The sequence below is a fragment of the Arvicanthis niloticus genome, chromosome 2, assembly GCF_011762505.2.
Source record: "Arvicanthis niloticus isolate mArvNil1 chromosome 2, mArvNil1.pat.X, whole genome shotgun sequence".
NCBI classification, from domain to species: Eukaryota; Metazoa; Chordata; class Mammalia; order Rodentia; family Muridae; genus Arvicanthis; species Arvicanthis niloticus.
Genome location: NC_047659.1, coordinates 98,869,385 through 98,890,401, shown reverse-complemented (window position 1 = coordinate 98,890,401; position 21,017 = coordinate 98,869,385). Strand labels below are relative to the sequence as shown.

The 21,017-nt window shown below is 43.5% G+C and overlaps 1 protein-coding gene across 3 annotated transcripts in view; it reads right to left on the bottom strand.

Moving 5' to 3' along the window:
- Acoxl (acyl-CoA oxidase like) overlaps positions 1–21,017 on the bottom strand; it is a 281,145-nt gene that overhangs the window by 124,879 nt on the left and 135,249 nt on the right. For all 3 annotated transcript variants that reach the window (XM_076929722.1, XM_076929723.1, XM_034495836.2), the window contains one exon: positions 18,357–18,510. In XM_076929722.1, the coding sequence (XP_076785837.1) occupies positions 18,357–18,510 (154 nt within the window). The remainder of the gene's footprint in view (positions 1–18,356; positions 18,511–21,017) is intronic.

The following is a 21,017-nucleotide window of genomic DNA, read 5'->3' as shown; positions in this document are numbered from 1 at the left end:
AAGAGAAAAGAATATCATCACAAAAATGCAGATAAATAATTTCATGTGTCCAAATTTAAAAACTAACCTATAATACAAACCCACATATATATGCATAAACAAGAGGTAAAACAGATTATGAGTTTATTTCCTATGCTGTGATAAAATGCCCTAACAGAAAGTAACTTACGGGAGATAGGATTTGTTTCTGCTTTCAGCTCCAGAGGGATAGAGCCCTTCCCTCCGTGTTTCCTGATGGGAAACACACGGTGGCAGGTGCAGGAAGCTGGCTACACACATTGCATCAACACACAGGGAGCAGTGAGAATAGCAAGTGGGGCCATAAAGGTCTGTATTTTCCCAAAGAGCACCGACAGCTAGGGAGCAAGTGTTCAAACAGATGAATCTATGGGGAACATTCCATACTTCAACTATAACACAGAGCTTTCTTAGCAGAATAGTCTGTGAAAATCCCCACACCAATGCATTAAGCACATCCTCCTTACAGACAAGAATAAAACATGGATGTGGGTACTTAAGCTTCGACTATCACACAGGAAATCCTTACCACTTCCATGGTAAGAGACAAAGGAATAAAAGCGAAAATTGTAAAGGAAGAAGCAAAGCTATCATTTCTCACAGGTGACACAGTCATAATCCTAGAAAAGGCCGGAAAACTATAAACCAATTATGTATGTGCGGACTCTCTACCCTTCCTGGCTCTTCTCATGACACCAGAATTTCTGCCCTTCCTCCCCACCTCCCCATGCCCTCCTTTTCACCCTCCTGCTTCTGCTTTCTTTTTCCCTCCCCTCCTAAGATGTCTTCTTCCTTCTGGCTTGAGGAAGCTGGTAATAAGCCTCACTTACTTCCACCCATTAGAAGCGTAGCTTATATGATCACTGCTCAGAAGTCAATTTATGAGGCTATATTGCTCCACACCACCCATTTGGTTCTGCCTTGATGTGTGTGTGTGTGTGTGTGTGTGTGTGTGTGTGTGTGTGTGTCCTTTTAGAGAGTTATCTCACAAGAGGAAAAGGAACGAGAAAGACAACTACACAACAGATTCTGAATCTGGCAAGGCAGCTCAGGTTCCACGCCAGACTCGTCCTTTATCCACCGTGGGTCTGGCTGCGCTCCACTCTGTATGACATTTATAATCAACTTACTTTCTTCCCTAAGAAGTTTGGGCAGAGATTTTTAGAGGCATGTTGCCAATGAAATTAATTATCCTTGGATCACTGTAGCAATTTCTCTTTCCTTTATCAGTGACAAGGGTCAGTTTTACTGCCTGTTACTGCACACTCTAATTTGCCTAGCAAGATGGGACCCAGTAACACAAGACTGTCCAGAGATAACATGGAAGCTATCACATAGAGAGATGATATTTCTCCTCAGTGATTTCAAAACTCACAACGCAATACAAACAGGCTTGTTTAAAAAAAAAAAAAACATGTAATATGCTAAATAGGAATGAAATATGAAACACTAATTAATACAAAACCCAGAGGCCAAGACACAAAGTTCCATGGCCTCCCTACATACACACTCAAAAAGGCAAAATCCTAAATCAGGGACAAGATCCTCGGGTTTGGGAGGTCTCATATTTATTTTTAAACTTGAAAACACACTAACTTATGTGTTTATTTATTTTGTTCATTTTATCCCACTGAGCCCACTTCTGCATGAAGGCCTCCTCCCTGGGAACTCATATGCTCACATCAAGGGCCCATCCTAAGAAATTGGTGCTACCTATGAGACACTCTGCCATACACATACACCTACACATACACAAATATATACATATACACAAACACATACACACACACACACAAACATACACAAACATATAAACACACATACACACACAAGACACGTTCACTGTGTAGCCCAGGATACTAGCATTGGACTTATGGATATTCCTACCTTCGTTTCTGGAACCAGGATTACAGGTGTGTGTCACCATTCCTGGTTTGAGAAGGTCTCGTCTAGAACACCTGCCTCCTTTCACTAGATCTGAGGAAATGGCATCTTACACCTTGTTGCTCCAGCCATAACTAAGTCACAGAATAACTAAGTTGCTGAACCTTGGGCAGCTATTCAGCCTCAGGGAGTTGACCTTTTAGGGGCTCAGAAAACTTAAAGCAGGCAAAAATGAAAACTTTTGGGCCAATGAGATGGCTCGGCAGATAAAAGAGCCTGGGGCAAACTTGAACCTAAGTTCCATCCCCAGATCCCAGAGTTAAAGAACAGAACTGACCCCAGAGCGTTTTCCTGAGGGCCTCCACGCACACGGTACTTGTGCCTGCACTCATATAGTGTGTGTGTGCACACATATATTATTAGTAACTGCACTCAAAAATTAAAACTTCTTCTGAAGAGCAAGAGTTGATTCCTCTCATCTTGGAATAATGCTGAAAGATCATTTAAATCATAAGGAGATTTTTTTATTGTGTTGTCTTTATAATATCACAACAGGTAAACTAGTTATTATCTGTGTAATTCTCAGAGTTGCAGTACAGGATCTATAAAGAGGGCTACCTAGGCTTTACTTCAGAGCTCTAGTATAATGGGACTCTTCTGGAAGAACCTCAGTACTTAGAGAGGGGGTGTCTGATCAATAACCTGAGGGCAGAGAGTTGGTCAGCAATCATGATGAAGTCCACAAGAGTAGGAAAGATGCCACCGAGTGGACTGTGGCTGAGAAAGGTATAAGTGGCGACCAGATAATGTCAACTCTTGACCCCTAAACAACCCTTCTCTGAATATTTGACATTTCCCCACTGAACCCTGAGTAAGGAACTTCTTCTGCCTGCTTCCCAATTACCTGAATTATGGTGAATTCTAGCATACCTTAACCCTACTATATCAGACCTTAACCCTGTAGCAGACCCCAACCCTAGTATAGCAGACTCTAACTCTGCAGCAAACCCCAACCCTGCAATAGGCTCTAACCCTACACAGAAATGCAGTTCCAGCCAGCCTGACTTTGAGAGCCAGAATCCTTCAGCAGCACCACTCACAGCACATGACCCAGGCAACAGCCAGAATTGTTCTTGGCCCCGTTTCTTCTCCACAATTTGGTCAGGAAGCCAAACAGCCTCTGTCTTCACAGATCTGACTCAAGCTGACCTACTTGTCTTTTTTGAGAGGTGCATATGCTTCAGATTGCTGTGAAAGATAAGGATTCAAATAAATGCTATCCTATAGATAATGCATCTATAGGACCTGAAAGAATGGGTGACCATCAAGCAATTGTCTCTCCCTGTGCGAGCTTGTTTGCCTATACAGAGCTTGCGCTGCTGGGTGACAGGGTGACCTCCGTGTTCTTGGTGAGCTTAGACTCCTTCTCAGGGCTGGCTGGAGGTTCTCTATATTCTTGGATTTTTTAAACTCTTGTTCTTTGAAATCTCCTGAGGCACTAGCGAGTACTTCTGGGTGCTCCTAGCCACCTGTACTCACAGAGCCTTGATCCTCCCTCTGCAGAGTACCTGAACTTTGAGCCAAGTGCCAACACACAAGACCTGCTCACAGCAGAAACTTGCCAGGTTCCTTCAGGAGTGGAGTAGGGTTTACACTCCAGAGTCTGGGCTTCTAGACATCTCTGGGCTTCCCAGAGATCTGTTCTGTTTGTGTTAGGCCTTGGCTCTGTTCCAAGGTTAGTTGATGCCAGATAAATGAGGTGGTGTTGAATGTCCCTGAGGAGTTAGCCTTAGGGTGAAGTCTACTGAATAAGCAGGAGCCATGTACCACACTCCTCTCTCTGTCTTTTTTTTTTTTTTTTAATTTACAAGCATCATCTCAGTGTTTTGTTATGCAATCACTGAATGTAATCACTCAGGCTTCTTCCAGCTGCCTCGTATCCCTGAACAGCAAACAGCAGCTCCATGTGAAACATAAAAGGCAGGGTCAAGGCCTGTTTTCTGATAACCTCATCATTATGCTGGATCGCACATCTCCTCAGAGACTTTGGCTTGCTCAGTTTTGTTCTCTTATTTCTTTATTCTGTTTTTGCCTGTTCTATGTGGGATTCTGGAACGTGCAGAGGAGAAATGAAACAGCGAGGGGCAGAATAAGCAGGCTCTATGAGTGGAGGAAGGGCATAAATCCTGCTGGGAAGACTGGTCTCAAAGGCAACATAGGATCAGTACCTTCTGGGGCCAAGACAAAGGCATAAGATATGACTATGGGTATGTTTAGAGTTACCACCCAAGGGCTCTGACCTCGTAAGGAGACAGCAAGACCCAAGAGTTGTGTCCAAATTCCAAGCTTGTTTCTGTAGAACCTGAGGCTCAGCCTCCATAGTCCAAAACCTTATCCTGAGGACCCCAGCCAGGTGGCTCCCACTTGTGTCCAGTAAGTTGTAATGAAGAACAGAAGAAAGAAAGGAAAAAAGTTAGGGTTCATCTGTTATATCATCCCATAAGAAGGAAAGAAGGGAGAATCAAGCACAGCTGTTGCTTGATGTCTTTAGAGGATTAGATCCAGAACCTATTGCAGGTACCCAAATCTTAGATGTTCAAGTCCTTTATATAAAATTTAACCTTTGCACATACCCCAAATATGTTAAATCACTTCAAGATTACTTCTCATACCTAATGCTATGTAGATGTTTATTATATGATATTGATTAGGGAGTCACAATAAGAAAAAGAAGAATCCAAACATGTTTAGTTCAGGCACAATTACTTTCTGAATATGTCCAATCTGCAGTTGGTTAAAGTCAGGAACAGCATATATGGGTACAGAAGACTGGCTGCATTTAATCAATAGTCCTGGGATCTATGAGTTGAGAAACTGAGGTCCTCAGTGGAAAGAGCCAGTAGAACCTTGACCATGGTGTTCCAAAGACAATGGTGCCTCTGCCATGACAAGATACCTCTTTCATATGTCCACAAAGGCAAATATGTAAAACCAAGGCCATTTCCCCACTACTCTCTTGCATGAGTTTAAAGGACTCGGTCTAGAATTACTCAAACTGGGTAAGTATAGTTCCACAGCAACAGTCCTGAGAACTGGAGTGACCCCATTAATCCATAAGGGAAGAATGTGGGTGACAAAGTGAAGCAAGCTAGGGGCTCTGGCTGTGTGACCTCCTGGAGGCTGGAGAGTAAAGCTTTCAATGACTAGCTCCCCCACAGAGCCAGGTGAAAGACTTTCATCACATCTGAACAAGGCTAGTTTACATACCAAAAGTAGAAACCTAAACTTTGTGCACCAAAAGCAGCTTTGGCCTTGGCAACTCCAGCTCCAGCCCTCTCTGACTTACAGAAGCGGTCTACCGGTAGGTAACAACCTACCTTACCTCTTTCTGAAGGAAACTTCAGGAAGCTGACTCAAAAGGGCTAATAAAAAACAAAGAGGGGCTGGTCCAGTGGATGGGTTTTCACTGCTGTGGTCTACAGACTTCCTGGAAACAGGCTCAGGCAGGTGAGGGGCTCGCCCAAGTTCATATCATTGCAAAGCAACAGATCAGAATAAAATTGCTCCCCCATTAGGGAGGGAGGGCTCCGCTGCTATTTTGAAGAGTGGAGAGTGAGCCACCACAACCTAATTTGCATATGAACCAGGGATCTAAAGGGGAAGAGACTGCTTTTAAGCCAGGCATGGCCACCATTTAGAGCTTAAATTTGGGCAAGTTATTTTTTACCACCTGTGGGTCAGTTTTCTTACTGCTTCCCCACCTTTCTGATTACTTTGGTATTGTTCAAATTTCATTTTAATCGCATACTAGTTATAAATCTTGTCGTATTATTCTGGCAGAGATCTCAGGGCTCATGGTATAGAAAAGGGAAATCCCAAATGCTGTAAAATCTGGAAAGGTTTCAGTTTCCAAAGTGCTTCAGCATTCCAACCCAGTCATGTCTATGAAAATATTCCCCAATCCAGGAACTCTCCCCAAAGTTGAAACACTTCTGATCCTAAACGTTCCAAACAAGGAAAACTCAGTCAGCGTTCAACTTCAGCTGTTCCCAATATACTTTCAAGTGCAGTTACATGGCTGTGTGTGTGTGTGTGTGTGTGTGTGTGTGTGTGTGTGTGTAGCCTGAGACCTCTCGATAGTAGCCTTCTTCTCTTCTCTCCAGGCCTTTGTTCTACTCTCAGTCTTATGTCACACTTGATTTCAGCCAAAAGCCTGGGGATGGAAGCACTGCACTCACAGCTTGACCTCAGGCTACAAGGTTATCACTTTTGCTTAAGTAATTTTTGTCAAAGATACTTCAACTGGGCAGAGAGGTACACACCTGTGATCCCAGTGCTCGGAGGATCCAGAGACCAGTCGGTGCTACACAGTGAGACCCTGTTTCCAAAATGCAGGTGTGTGTACGATTTAAATACTGAGAAAACTTGCCATTTGTTTGTCCATGCAATTATTAATTTTATTCTTTTCACTCTGAGATCCTTCTCATTCTACCTGAGAACTACTCTTACTACTTCCTACTGCAAAAGCCTGTCAGAGACTCTTTCAGCTTTTGCAATTGTGATACATCTTTACTACACCTTTGTTTTTGAAACATAATTTGTTGGATGTGCAAGTTTAGGTTGCCTTTGTCCCATTCAGAACTTTGAAATGATTTTCTACATCCTCTGACTTGCCTTGCTCCCAGTGAGAAACCTGCTGTCAATTTTACAGGTAATTCTTTTATATGGGGCATTTCTTTTTAAAGATGGAGAAAACAATCACTCCCAATGGCCTCTGTCCACTGAATGCTGGTCCTCTGATGCTTCTGAGAGAGTCTTTGCTCAGCTCTGAGGCATACCCTCACACGTGGAAGGAGGTAAACCGACACCATCTTCCAGAGATCAGTGGAGAGCTGTCCCTATCAGGCCTGAAGGCTGTTAACATTCCCTCAGAGAAGGAGGTGGTGGGAAAGGCCACTGGACTCTCCTCCAGACACCCTGGCTGTTTGCATGCAGTTTTGTTTTCATTGGATGTGGCCTGAGGCCGAACATTAGAGTGTGTAGGTGGGGGTCTTCATATGTGTGATCATCTTCTATACTGGGTGGAGAGTTTTCCCTGTGGTTACTTTGGAGCTACTGACAGTAACCTCCTGTTCAATAAATAATCCTAATACATACTGTTCCCAGGGGGAACTATGGGAAAATCATACTCAGGCTTGTTGTTAGGGCCTTAGGAGGAGTGGCAGATGTGGTCCATATCCAGGGGAGGAATTTTAGTAACACACACACAGGCATTCAAGAGGTGTTAGTGACTCTTTACAGGATGCTGCTGTAGACCTGAGTTCTTGCTTGGTCCACTCGTCAGTCCTGTGAATTCACATGTTTGGTCTCCTTGGACTTTTGCCTCCACATTCTGAACACAAGGAGTTCACTGGGCTCTGCTTTGGTTTCTCCACCTTAGGTACAGCCTAGAAAGATTCTGGAGGCAGTGAACTGGGACAGTTGTAAGACTTGTGTGGGTCAAAGGTCACTGACTTTTTCTTGCCTGATGTCCAGTGACTTGCAAACAGCTCAGTACATATATATTGACCTTTTGTTGCTGTTTAGGTCATGAAGGCAAATCTATTGCCTTCTAGAAATCCCCTAATGACCCTGGGACTAAAGCCTCTCAGTCTCCTAATGCCACGCACAGTGCACAGAACCTGCTTCATATCACCTTCTGGACAAAAATATGTGCCCTCGAGTTACCACCTAACAGAGTGAGAGTGTCTTTACTTCACAATCATACTTAGCCATCAGGGTTAGCACATGCTCACGTGAACTTGAACTATGACAGTTCCAAATAGCATGGACTACGAAATAGTAGACTTGGGAAACATTTCGTTCTTTGTATGAAAGCCATATGTCCTGGGCTTTGCATACAAAAAGTGACCAATAATGTTGCAAAGGTGAAGCTAATCAGAGAAATGAGAGCCTGGAAGCAAAGGGTTAGAAATGACGTCATTTCCAAGTTCCACTTCTACCTACACCCTGCATTAATCAACTTCATTAAGAAGGTTCTTAAAGCAGCAAAATATTACTCTTCCAAGACATAGCCTGTCACCACCCTCCCAAAAAAGCAAGAACTAACAAAACACTATAAAAACAACTGGTAGGTCTATGACTTTCTCACTAATTTCTAACACAGAATGGTTACATAATTAAAGCAACCCACTGCAAGTTAAGGAAATATCCATTTGTAGACAAAAGGATTCTGAGGATTTCAAGGCTCCAGCAGGAATACTCAAAAGCAGCAGAGGTGAGATACTTCATCCAGGCAGGTAGGGAGAAATGGTTACTATGTTGTCTTGGCTCTCAAGAGAGAACTGGGGCCCTCATTCTTCCTGACCTTCAAATACAAAATCTTAAGTACCAAGGAGTGAAATTAGAAGCCTTCCAGTCACTGAAGGCATCCCACAGCCTGGACTAGACAATGTATCCTCCAACACTGAAGCTTCCTGGATACACTTTGTGATGAAGCCCCAGCTAGAATAAGACTTTGGAGTTTCATCAGTGAGCCTGGCTGTGTTGTGCAAACAGCAAGCTGTGACACACCAGCAGATCATGATGTCAAGGTAATGCATAGTGACCTGCTTTTCTTAAAATGAAAAGAAATTACTAGAACACATCAGAATGGGAAGGCCAGTGTTATTACATGCAAATTTCTATTTTTTAATTTTTATATATGTATTGTGGAATCTGAATTATAATGAAAATTGTATCTTATTTGGGGTCATGATCAAGAGGACTTGAAAGCCACTAGTCTAGAAAATATTCAGCTTTGGTGTTTGATTGCTGATAGGAGAAGAAATAGGTATAACCTTTGTTCACAGTATCAATATTATTTAAATATGTATTCCCCGAAAAGCAGAATATGCACAAAAATTAGCACCAAAGTTAGGTGTTAGAATATTTTTATGATAAATTGTTATATAACTGAAAGTTGGTGTTTTAGTTAGGATTTTCATTGCTGCGAAGAGACACCATGACCAAGGCAACTCTGATAATGGTCAACATTTAATTGGGGCTGGCTTACAGTTTCAGAGGTTCAGTCCATTATCACCATGGCAGGAAGCATGGCAGGGACACGGCAAACATGGTGTTGGAGAAGGAGCTGAGAGTTCTGCATCTTGATCTGAAGGCTGCCAGGAGAAGACCAGCTTTTCCAAACTGGGAGGAGCTTGAGCACTAGGAGCCCTCAAAGCCCTCCTCCACAGTGACACACTTCCTCCGACAAGGCCACACCTCCTAATAGTAGCACTTCCCATGGGCCAAGCATCTTCACACCACCATAGTTGGTTAGTTAAATTATGTTACACATACATCATAAATGGTACCAGACACTAACACTGCTGCATAAGTGAGATCTGAAGCATCGTCCTTACTGTCTCAGAGGCAAGAGCTTATAAAACTTTAAACACACACAGTGTATAGAAAGAATGTGGCTTAGAAACTAGTGGTTGCTTAGAAGCACAGGTGTAGCATCTATTTACTTCCTTGTGTTTTTCTGTATTTTCAAAAACTTCTGCAGTGGGTATACAGCAGGTATGCATTGCTTTTGCAATTGGGAAAAGAAACATACTGCGTGTGATTTTAAAATTGCTTCACTGAGAGAGCACTGAGCAGATCTTGGGTGGCAGCTCTGTCCCCAACCTCCAAGGACCCAGAAGAAGCAGGGATCCCAGGCGCTCGAACTCAGGCAGTATCTTAGGTAAGCAGACAGCAGGGCCCGCCCTAAACAGGGAGTAACTGGGAACCAAAAGCACCCAGGAAGTCACTCCCGGCCTGGAACACTGGTTCCTTCCAGTCTGGGCCAGAGCACTGAGCAGATCTTGGGTGGCAGCTCTGTCCCCAACCTCCAAGAACCCAGAGGAAGCAGGGATCCCAGGCGCTCTAACTTGGACAGTGTCTTAGAAACTAGTTCCCAGATCTGAGGCCTGGATCAGACCTCTGCCAGGTCTGCTGTTGTGTGGACCCCGGATTCCACCTGAGACATACTGGAAGGTCCACTCAATCCAGAGCCACAGAGGAACAAATGAACTCAGAGCTTCAGACAACATATCCTGAGATATTCTAGAGGAGACACTGCACCCAGAACAGCAGACACCTAGCTGGACTACTACCTTGGAGGCACCATATCCTGAGGCATCCTAGAGGTACCACTATAATCAGTACAGCTGGAAAAGATCACAGAGACATCTGGACCCTAGGAGATCAGACACAAGCTAGATAACTAGAAAGACAGGCTTCAGTCAGAGACAGCAAGTACAGGCAGCACTAGAGTTAACCAGATGGCAAAAGGCAAGAGCAAGAACGTAAGCAACAGAAACCAAAGTTACATGGCATCATCAGAACCCAGCTCCCCCATCAGAGCAAGCCCTGAACACCCCATCACACCAGAAAAGCAGGAATCAGAATTAAAATCACTTCTCATGATGATGATAGAAGGCTTTAAGAAAGACATAAATAACACTCTCAAAGAACTTAAGGAGAGCACTGGTAGACAGATAGAAACCCTTAAAGAGGAAACACAAAAATCCCTTAAGGAATTGCAAGAAAATGCAACCAAACGGGAAAAGGAATTAAACAGAACCATGCAGGATCTAAAAATGGAAGTAGAAACAATAAAGAAATCACAAAGGGACAATACCCTGGAGATAGAAAACCTAAAAAAAAAAAAAATCAGGAGTCATAGACACAAGTATTATAATAGCCAAAACATCAAATGTACAAAACAAAGAAAAAATACTAAAAGCAGTAAGGGAAAAAGGCAAAGTAACATATAAAGGCAGACCTATAAGAATTACAACAGACTTCTCACCAGAGACCATAAAAGCCAGAAGATCCTGGACCGATATCATACAGACCCTAAGAGAACACAAATGCCAGCCCAGACTACTATACCCAGCAAAACTGTCAATCATTATTGATGGAGAAACCAAAATATTCCATGACAAATCCAAATTTACACAGTATCTCAACACAAATCCAGCACTTCAAAGAATAATTGGTGGAAAACTCCAACACAAGGAGGGAAACTATAACCTAGAAAAAGCAAGAAAGTAATCTTCCAAAAACCCCAAAAGAAGATAGTTACACAAACATATCTCCACGGATGTTAGCCCAAAAGCTTGGATTAATGAAGACTCAACCCACAGACCACATGAAGCTCATGAAGAAGGAAGACCAAGAGAGGATGCCTCAGTTCTACTTAGAACGAGAAACAAAAATGCTCAAGGGAGCAAATAGGGAAACAAAACATGGAACAGAAACTGAAGGAGGGGCCATCAGGAGACCATTCCACCTGGGTATTCACCCCATGTACAGTCACCTAATCTAAACACTGTTGTGGATGGCTGGAAGTGCATAATGTGAGGAACATGATATAGCTGTCTCCTTAGAGGTCTGCCAAAGACTAACACACTCAGAGGACAATGTTCACAATTAACCACTGATATGATCAGGGGTTTCCCAATGGAGAACTTAGTGAGAGGACTGAAGGAGCAGAAAGGGTTATTGACCCCAGGTGGAAAGCAACAATACCAAACAACCAGAGCCCCCCAGGGTCTAAACCACCAGCCTGGGAACACATAGGGAGGGACCCAAGACTCCAGAGGTATATGTAGGGGAGGATGGCCTTGTCGGACATAGGTGGGAGAGGAGTTTCTTGGTCCCATAAAAAAAAAAAAAAAAAGAACACACGGGGGTGGGGGGGAGAATGTGAGGGCAGGGAGGGGATAGTGAGGGGGGGTAGGTGCGGTCACTGCCTCATAGAAGCATGAGGAGGGGGATGGGATAGGAGGTTTCTGGGTGGTGGGAGGAAGTAGGCTAAGGGGATAAAATCTGAAACGTAAATACTACAACCAATTTTAACAAGCGGAAAAAAAAAGTCTTCAGAACCAACATCTTTAAAAAAAAAGTCAGCCCCCTGGGGGTGGGAAATTTTTTTTTTTCTCTTGATACTAAAACTTGTTCTGAGAATTGTATATTGCACAATACACAGCCTTGGTGTATCTACTCATCAAGCATACTGAGCAGACCTGCCCAAACCTCTGATGTCCTGGAATTCCATCTGGATTCAGTGAAGACACAGCATCAGAGGCTTATCAACTTACTCTTCCCCCCCCCCACCCCTCTTCTAAAATCTCAATGCCCTTAATCAGCTTGAAGAAGTTAAAGAAGAGTCAGCGCCCCTATTCCCTGAGCTTGGGGACTAATGTGGTTAATAATGGTCTGTCTTTCTAGGGACAAGTAGTGGTTTTGTTGGAACAGGGGGGATTAGCTAGGACTTATTGCATAGCCATAACCTATTGGTAGAAATCTGTATAATTATTATCAAGATGAAGTTATAATTTCTTAAATGGTACAAAATTTACTTTGATCTCAAATTTAAGGTTTTCATTGGTATGAGCCTCTTATTAATATAAAAATGAGATGAATATTGATACGCTCATGGGCATTGTGCCTGTATAACACATTTAGGAATACAAGGCCTAGATCCAGCCCTTTTTTAACTGATTTGGGACGCTTAACCTATGAGTTAAGGGACTATAGAAAATTCATATTTTTGAGTTTATTGTTAGGGTGTTTCCCATATTTTATTTAGAAATAGCTGAGAGGAGTGAACAGACAACAGTCCAGGTTACCTTACATGGATAGTTGGTTTTCAAAACATCAGAAGTCCATAGAACTGATGCTACAAATATTTATATATTAATGTTCATATTGATTAGAGACCTGTCTGCTCCTGACAGCTTCCTGTTGTGGATTCTAAGAAGAAATTGAGCATCCTTGGAGTTACTCCAGTTGTGTGGTAACAGCCACTAGGCAAGAATTGCCTCTTTCCATCTACAGACAAATTACTGTCCAGAAAAGGACACACATGCAGAATAGTCGACTGATTATATCTGCCTAGACAGAGTAATCAGTCCTTAATAATCCTGCATCACCAAGGTCTGTCAGATGATTCTGGGCCAGAAGGCTGAAGATTTGATGCTCCAACGTTCGGTAGTATAGGGGCTTTTCAGGTATTCAGCGGTCTCTATAAATTGGCTAAGTTTTAGAAGCTATGCTTTGTGCTTCCCACAATTATAGTTAACTCAGTCATTCTGGATTTCTGATGGGGTTGAAAACTTACAGCTATTTACCATAAGAGAAAAGATTTGAGTGGATGGTCATCAGCTGACATTCATCCTAAAGCCAGGTTCAGAACTAAATGTTTTAGTTAGGATAAATGACAGAGGTGCTGGTTAGTCAACAAAAGGATGGACGAGGTATTAGGACTATCTTGTACCTCACTGGTACAAATTGGCATAATTATGCTCTAATTGTATGTTGAGAGAAAAGTTTCATTTTAACAGGAAGGGTGATGTGTAGGAGGAGCTAAGGTAGGAGGAGTACTGAGAGGAAGAAAAGGAGTAAGAAGAGGAGAAGGAGGAGAGGAGAAGCTAGGTGATGAAAGAGAGAAAGAGGGGGGAGACAGGGAGGCAGATATTCATGTATCTCCACCAGTCAAAGATAGTTGTTATATCTAGGTTGGTCAGTGGGTTACACCTCTGATTGAACAATTCCAAACTTATAACGCTTATGATTAACATTATTTTTAAAAAATGTATAAATGCAAAAAGGAAAAGGGGGCATGGGATACGGGTTTTCTAAGGGGGGGGGGAATGGGGAAAGGGGATGGCATCTGAAGTGTAAATAAAATATCTAATAAAAAATATGATTTCAAAAAAAATTGCTTCACTGAGGAAATAACATGCTCTCCCTAGATGACACTCATACTAGGTAATAGTGACAAACATGAAAGACAGCAGTTAAGAGGAGGGCTTCATAGGTTAGGAGGACTTCTTGTGATAAGAAAGAAGATGCAAAGATTATTGCCAGAAAAGGTTCATATCTTAGCACACTATATGATTTTTTTCCTCCTCTTCTCAAGTTTCCTGTCCCCAATACTAGACATGACATCACATTTGTCATTCCCCTCAAATGAGCTGCCAGTGGGGCACTCGTGCTTTGAATATGACTGACATACGGCCAACGCTGGCAATTTCTCTATAAAAAGTCATGATGACTCAGTCAGCAAAGTGTCTGCCGTCCAAGCATGAGAACCTGACTTTACATCCCCATCACCCATGCAGAAAGCTGTGTGGTGAATGCACCTGTAATCCCAGCCTGGAGAGGCGGGGCAGGTACAGCTGTGTGTAGTGACATGCACCTGTGAACCCAGTCCTAACAAGGTGAGGCATGTGCAGCTGTGTGTAGTGACATGCACCTGTGAACCCAGTCCTAACGAGGTGAGGCATGTGCAGCTGTGTGTAGTGACATGCACCTGTGAACCCAGCCCTGAAGAGGCGGGGCAGGTGCAGCTGTGTGTGGTGACATGCACCTGCGATCCCAACCCTGGAGAGGTGAGGCAGGTGGATTTCTAGAGCCTACTGACCAGCCTGTATACCAAATCAGTGATCTCTGTGTTCAGAGAAAGATCCAATCTCCAGAAACAAAGTGGGACACACATTGGTGGCAGGGCATAGAGAAATAAAGTTGGAATGAACTGGAAGCCACCTTTCTCCTGGCTATCATGCCTATTGCCTGCTGGAAGGTGCTGGAAGCTCCTAGAGGAAGCCATAATTCCAACCTGCCATGAAAAATGAAATCACTGGAGCAGTAGGAGCATGACTGTTATGGGAGTAAATGATAGATACCTGAATAGATTTAAGGCCACAGCAGAGAATTCATGATTGGTACTTTAAACCTGTTCCAAGACTCGTGGCAAGGAGGTTATGGGCCCTGAGATAAGGATGGGAGGACTTACTACTGCTGTTTTCATAGGTTGACATCACATAATACTATCTTCTAAAGATTTGCATTTATACATATATACATACTACCCTAAGCCTGGATCGGGGAAGCTTCTCTTTGCAGTGAAAGAGGCTCACGGCTGCTCTAGCCATGACTGATGAGCATGCGGCCATAAATATTTATATCATGTATTCATGCTCAGGGGCTATCCAGAAGAGGAGGTAAAAAGAATATAAGAGCCAGGTGATAGAAAGAAGGGCTACAAAACACTGTTTTCTGAGTGTAACACAGAATTCACGAACGCATGGCAGCAGAGATCACCTGCACTGGGCCTGAACAAGGCTGAGCTTTTCAGCAGCCATCCATGGATGGGGAGGACTCAGATGGAACTATTGCCTGTTGATGGATGTTGGAGAAGAAGAAATCATGACCTTCAGTTGTATACCCACCAGGCTCCAAAGGACAGTTCTACAACCACAGTTACACAGGTAGCCTTGGTTAAACTCAGTGGGTCATAAAATAAAACAAAAGATATAAATGTAGACAAAGGATTTGTAGGGAAGAGGCAGAATGAACAGTAATGGGAGGGAGATAGAAGAGGGCGAGAGTAATTAGCTGCATCATAGTCATATACAAAAGTGTCAAGAGAAAATTTAACTCATAACAAAGGTGAGGATAGGGATTGGGGAAGGCAGCCAGCGTCAGCCATTAGCTTACACACACACACACACACACACACACACTCCAAAATTCTTTAAGTGTCTGAAGTAAAATAACAACACACAGAAAGGTGAAAGGGGACACGAATTTTATAAATTAATCTCAAATTATAAGAATAAGAGAAAATAGATACACAGGACACCCATTCACTCCTTTCATTACTCATTCTCCTATGTCCATCAGTCCATCTGTCCAAGACAAGGGGATGTTGGGTCTCCACCTCCAGCTCATAGCACAAGGCTCCTAAAACCTGTGATTTCCTAAACAGTAGGGTGCTTGGAACATACTTTATTCTACTATTTGGTCTTTGACACCAGTTCTTGATGCAAATATCCTAAATCTCATCAGATTTCCTGACCATTGAACCATCCTTTGTTTTCATGAGATAACTCCTAAACAGACTCTTAGCTTCAGAATGGGGTGAGAGGGGTCAGTGGCCAGAAAGACCAAGCCATGATTCAGAGCTTAAAATTTCATCCATATCTCCTATTTCCTAGAACTAAGCCATCCCCATCTATCAAGAAAAACTTTCATGACCCTAAATGTTCTTAACAGCCCCGGTCACTTCAATCCCAATGGAAACAAAACTACATTCAAACCACAGTAAAGAGGATGAGCCGAGGGAGGAATGCAAGATGATTGGAAGATCACAGGTGGGTGAGGAGATCTTGGGTTTGAGGGATCTCTCACAGGGACACCAGCTGAGCCAGCTGAGGCTCCAGCCCTGCCTGGCCATCCCCTCCTGAACAGTCCCCCTGCCCCCCCCCCACCTGTCCCTTCAGATCCCACCTCCAACCTGTTCACTCAGCCTTAGTCTAGAATCTCCAGTTCTGTTCCCAGATGCTGCTGTTCTCCTATCTGAAAGGACAGCAAGCCCCAATAGCTTCTAGGGGAAAGAAGTCTTTTGGTTTGTTGGGTCTCTAAGGGAAGTCAGAACAAGCCACTGCCCTGGCTACCTTGGAGGATCTGCACAGGTGTACTCCAATGTCAGAGGTCACTGCTCTTCATTCACCCTTTCCCAGGGGTCTCCCACAAAACATTCTGTAGGGAGGATACATATGTATCTTCCAGCACTCTCACCGTACTGGGTAGACCTCTACTTAGCCACCTCTGGCTTTCTGATGAGCCAGCAAACAGCTCATGGAGAAGCCCCTCAGCTCTGCCAGAAGCTCTGTCCCCTTCCACTTATCTCTCTGCAGGGTTCCGCAACTCCAGGGAACAGCCTTCCAAACATCCTTCCCCTTTGATTTTCTAGAACACTCCTTGAATTTCTTTTCACCTTTTCTTTATTAAAGATAAAAAGTTTCTTCTTCTTCTTCTTCTTTTTTTTTTTTTTTTTTTTTTATACAAGTATTTTAGGCAATATTCAATACGCTCAGCATCAAATTTAGATCAGAGGACCAATAGGGGCTTGTGTTTTTTGTCCATCTTTTCTGGAAAGTGTCCTTTGGGAGCTGCATGAGCTATTGAATTCAAACTGTGTGTGGCTGAAATGTTATATTTCTAGGGGTTATCAATATTGTGTTTCCATTTGGACTGAACCCTGATTACTGCCAAAGCTAATGCTTGGACACTGAGTCACAGATCCACAATGTCACATCCACATTCCCTGCGCGCGCGTGTGCACGCACACGCGCACACGCACACACACACGTCGGGCCCACTTTCTCACTGGCTTTGTCTAACACAGTCTTCTTGAATCCTACTCAGCTCCCAGAATTGTGGGAGAGCCTGATACAGGTCCCATCCTATTATGTAAATGTTTCTCCAAACTGAAGACTCTTTCCTGGAGAAGGAAGGTTCATAAGACTCAGAAGCTCCAAATCTTGCCAGGCCCAGAAAGTGAACAAAAGTTATACAGCTCACAAGATCTTACTCCAAAGTTATAAAAGTAAAAGACAGTTGCTGGAGAGAGGAGACTTTTCGAGGGGGCTGCATGAAAATGTACAGGGGAACCCCAGGGATGCAACTTTCATGGATTGTCTCCTATACCTGGGGAATGAGGAGGGTCAGGGAGGGCAGAAGAAGGAGGAGAGGAATACACCCAGACATAAGCAAGGATTGCACAATTAGCAAGGATTTTATAAAGAATAAACATTACTGTGGGTCTAGGGAGATGGATCGGTGAGTAAACACATTTGTTGTGTAGGCGTAAAGACCTGAACTCAAATCCCAGGACTCACACAAATGCCAGGCATGTTAGCACACCTCCGTAATCCAGTGGTGAGCTTTTCAGTGACGTGGATGCCTTTGTGCCACCCATGCCCCTCTAGGTAACCAAGCAGACTCACTCACTGGCTCACCAAACTGGACGTGGACAGAAGCATTTCTTTGGTCCGTCGTCCATACCCTATTTGGGATGAACAGATCTCAGGACAAGCAACACAACACAGCTGTTCTCTGAGCCCCTCAACTCCCAGAGACTCGCATTGCACTTTATCACTCACAGTGTCCCTCTCTGCATAGTCCAGGCTAAGACCCGGAGCTGGAGACACTGCTGCAGCCTGTGAATGCTCTGTCTCTGCCTTCTTCCCAGAGCTGGAAACTCTTAGAGTCATTTCCTTTGTTCTACCCGTGGGACTAAATCCTGGGGCAGAGCTTTGATTATCTGAATCTTCAACGGCATCTCCTATCCTGTCAATCACAGCCTTCAAATTCAATGACATTCGCCTGTGATCTTCATGGCCAACTACTACACACCGAGCATTTCTACATCAGTACTTGCAACACCATACAAAGTGATAAGCACAGTCACAGCTAATATTAAGTTCCCAGAGTGTGAGGGCAGTGACAGTGTCCTTAAGATTCAAAGGTTTGCTTTGTCTAACACATCCCTCTCCCCATGCACACTGTCCAGTGCAGAACCCTGCAGATCTGGTGACTCTGGGGCAGGCCTGCTCATCTTAGGAGCTTACCATGCCTCCGGTGCATTCACGACAGTCCTGCAGGCAGCTGACGGTCTCCCATGTACTGTAGGCTTTCAGCCCAGCCATCAGTGCTTGTAGCGAGCGTCTGTTGATGAGCTCCCTTCCCTGGAAGATATCTTCATCCAGGATGTAGCCTGCATGCCTGTAAGACAAAGTAGAGATGTGTGGTGGATGCAGTAGTGTGTCAAGCCCATATGGAAGAAGCATCCATGAGCTCCAGTTATTACCCAGAATTCCCTACAAAACTATCTCCTGGTACCACCTCTAAGCCTACAACCACCAGTCTCTACTACATCATTCTCCCTGTTCGAAGGCTCTCCTTCACTTTCTGCTTTTCTGCAGTCATTTCCTAAGCTCCGTCGTCTCCCTCTCTGCACCATGCTTATCTCTCTTCCTCTCTGTCTATGTATAGGGTCTGGTTCCACATTATTTTTCAAAAGTTTTGCATGCCTTGAAAACTTGCTATTTATTTAAAATCCTCCTCTACTGGAATTCTGGAATGGATTGTATAGTAGAGTAATGGTCCCCAAAGAAGGTGATATTCCTGCTCTGGAGCCTGTGCATATGTCATTTCATATGGCAAAGGGGACTTGGGAGCTGTGATTAGAGACCTGGGGTACACAGCTGGGGTAACGTGAACAGAAGTGTCTGTGTTCAAGAGAGAACAGGAGGACAAGAAGAGGAGGGAAGAGTCAGAGATCCAGCAAATGGACATTGCTGGCTCTGAAGATGAAAGGAAGGGACAAGACATGTAATGAGATGGCCCCAAGAAGCTTTAAAAAGCTCATGGATGCAGGTTCTCCCTAGAGCCTTCTGAAGAAAGGCAGACTTGTTGATTCCCTAATTTTAAGCATTTTCAGCTCCTGGAACTGTAAAACACAGCTCTGTGCTGTTTTAGGCCACCAAGTCTATGGATTATAGTTGTGCCTTCTACAGTCTTAAATGTGGTCAGCTAGGATCTGAAAATATTCAATGGAAGATTCAAAACAAGCAGTCTGTAGGTTTTAAACCGTACATGTCTCTGGGCAGCTAAAACCTCCTAGCATCTCTCTGCACCTTATCTGGAGCACAATGATCTCTCACACACTGTCCATACTGTATCCATCCCAACCACTCACTAGTGACTTGTAGAAGTCTTAGTTATCCAATTGCCTATTGTCCTGGGCTGGTGCTTATATGCAGGTCACCTTTGCATGGAAGCCCAGCCCTGTGTGCAATACCTATATCATTCCTCTCACCTGCTCACCTCAAAGGCACTACACCAGTTCACATCGTAAGAACAGCAGGTGCAGTACAATCAGACATTGTGAAAGACATTGATCAGATCCACAGAACATCTTTACAATACATAGCTATAATTATACTATTTCATTATTAGTTATTGTGGTTAATTTCTTATCTAATTTTATAAATAAAATAAACTTATTATGGGCATTATGGAAAAATATAGTTTTATAGAAAAATACAGTATGTGTAGAGTTTGCTGTCATTCATGGCTCTAGGCATCCACTGGGCATTGGAATGGATTCCCAGAGATAAGCAGAGTTAGATCAGTGGCCAGAAGCTAATGCAGATATGACTAATCCCTTCCCTAATTTTTTTTTACCAGTTTCTTTTACTTTTCAACCATCTGTGGGTACAACAACTATACAATGCCATGTTTGTTGGTCTCCATCTGTGTGTCCTCCTACCTCCTCAAAAGGCCATAGTTAAAGAGGGCTAGGTTTTCTTTCTCTCTCTTCTTTGAATATCTTCACTATGGTCTCATCCTCAGTTTCTTTAAAAAAAAAAAAAAAAAAAAAAACCAAGTCCAGCAGCTGACTCAGACAGATGCAGACATGCACAGTCAAACAGTGGATGGAGTTTGGAGACTCTTAGGGGATAATACAAGGAAGGACTGCAGCCTCTAGAGAGATAGGAAGTCCACAGGAAGACCAACAGAGTCAACTAACCAGGACCCTTGGGGCTCTCAGAGTCTAAACCACCAACCAAAGAACAAACATGGGCTGGACCCTGGCCTCCCGACTATATGTAGCAGATGTGCAGCTTGGTCTTCATGTGGGTCTGAACAACTGGAAAACTATTGCTTGTACGTGAAATTATTCTAGCTGGGCTGCCTTGTCTGGCCTTGGTGAGAGAGGATGCACCTAGCCTGGCAGAGACTTGATGTGCCAGGGTAGGAGGATAGCCAGGGGCACCCCACCCACTCGGAGGACAAAGGAAGAGGAGATGGAAAGAATTGTGGGAGGAGGAAGTGGCAGGGAGGGAGGCAGTGAGCAGGATGTACAATGAATCAGTAAAATATATATATATATACATAAAATAAAAATAATTAAAAACAAGTTACTGTATAACTGTATAATGCTCAGTGTAAAGCTTTGCTGAGTTCTCCTTATTCAGCCAAACTCTAGGACACAGAAAAATCCTCAGACATGGGCATTAAAGTCAAGGGTGGACAATATACTAAGTGTAGAACAGTCTTAGTATCTAAAACTCACTGGAAAGTTCCAGACTCGTACTTTGAAGTATGATCACATGGCATCCCTATCCAGTTTGGGATGTTAATCAGTGTCGTCTTTATTCATTAACTTCTAAAAGGGGGAAATTTGATATGCTCTGAAGAGAAACCAGATATTCACCATTAACTTT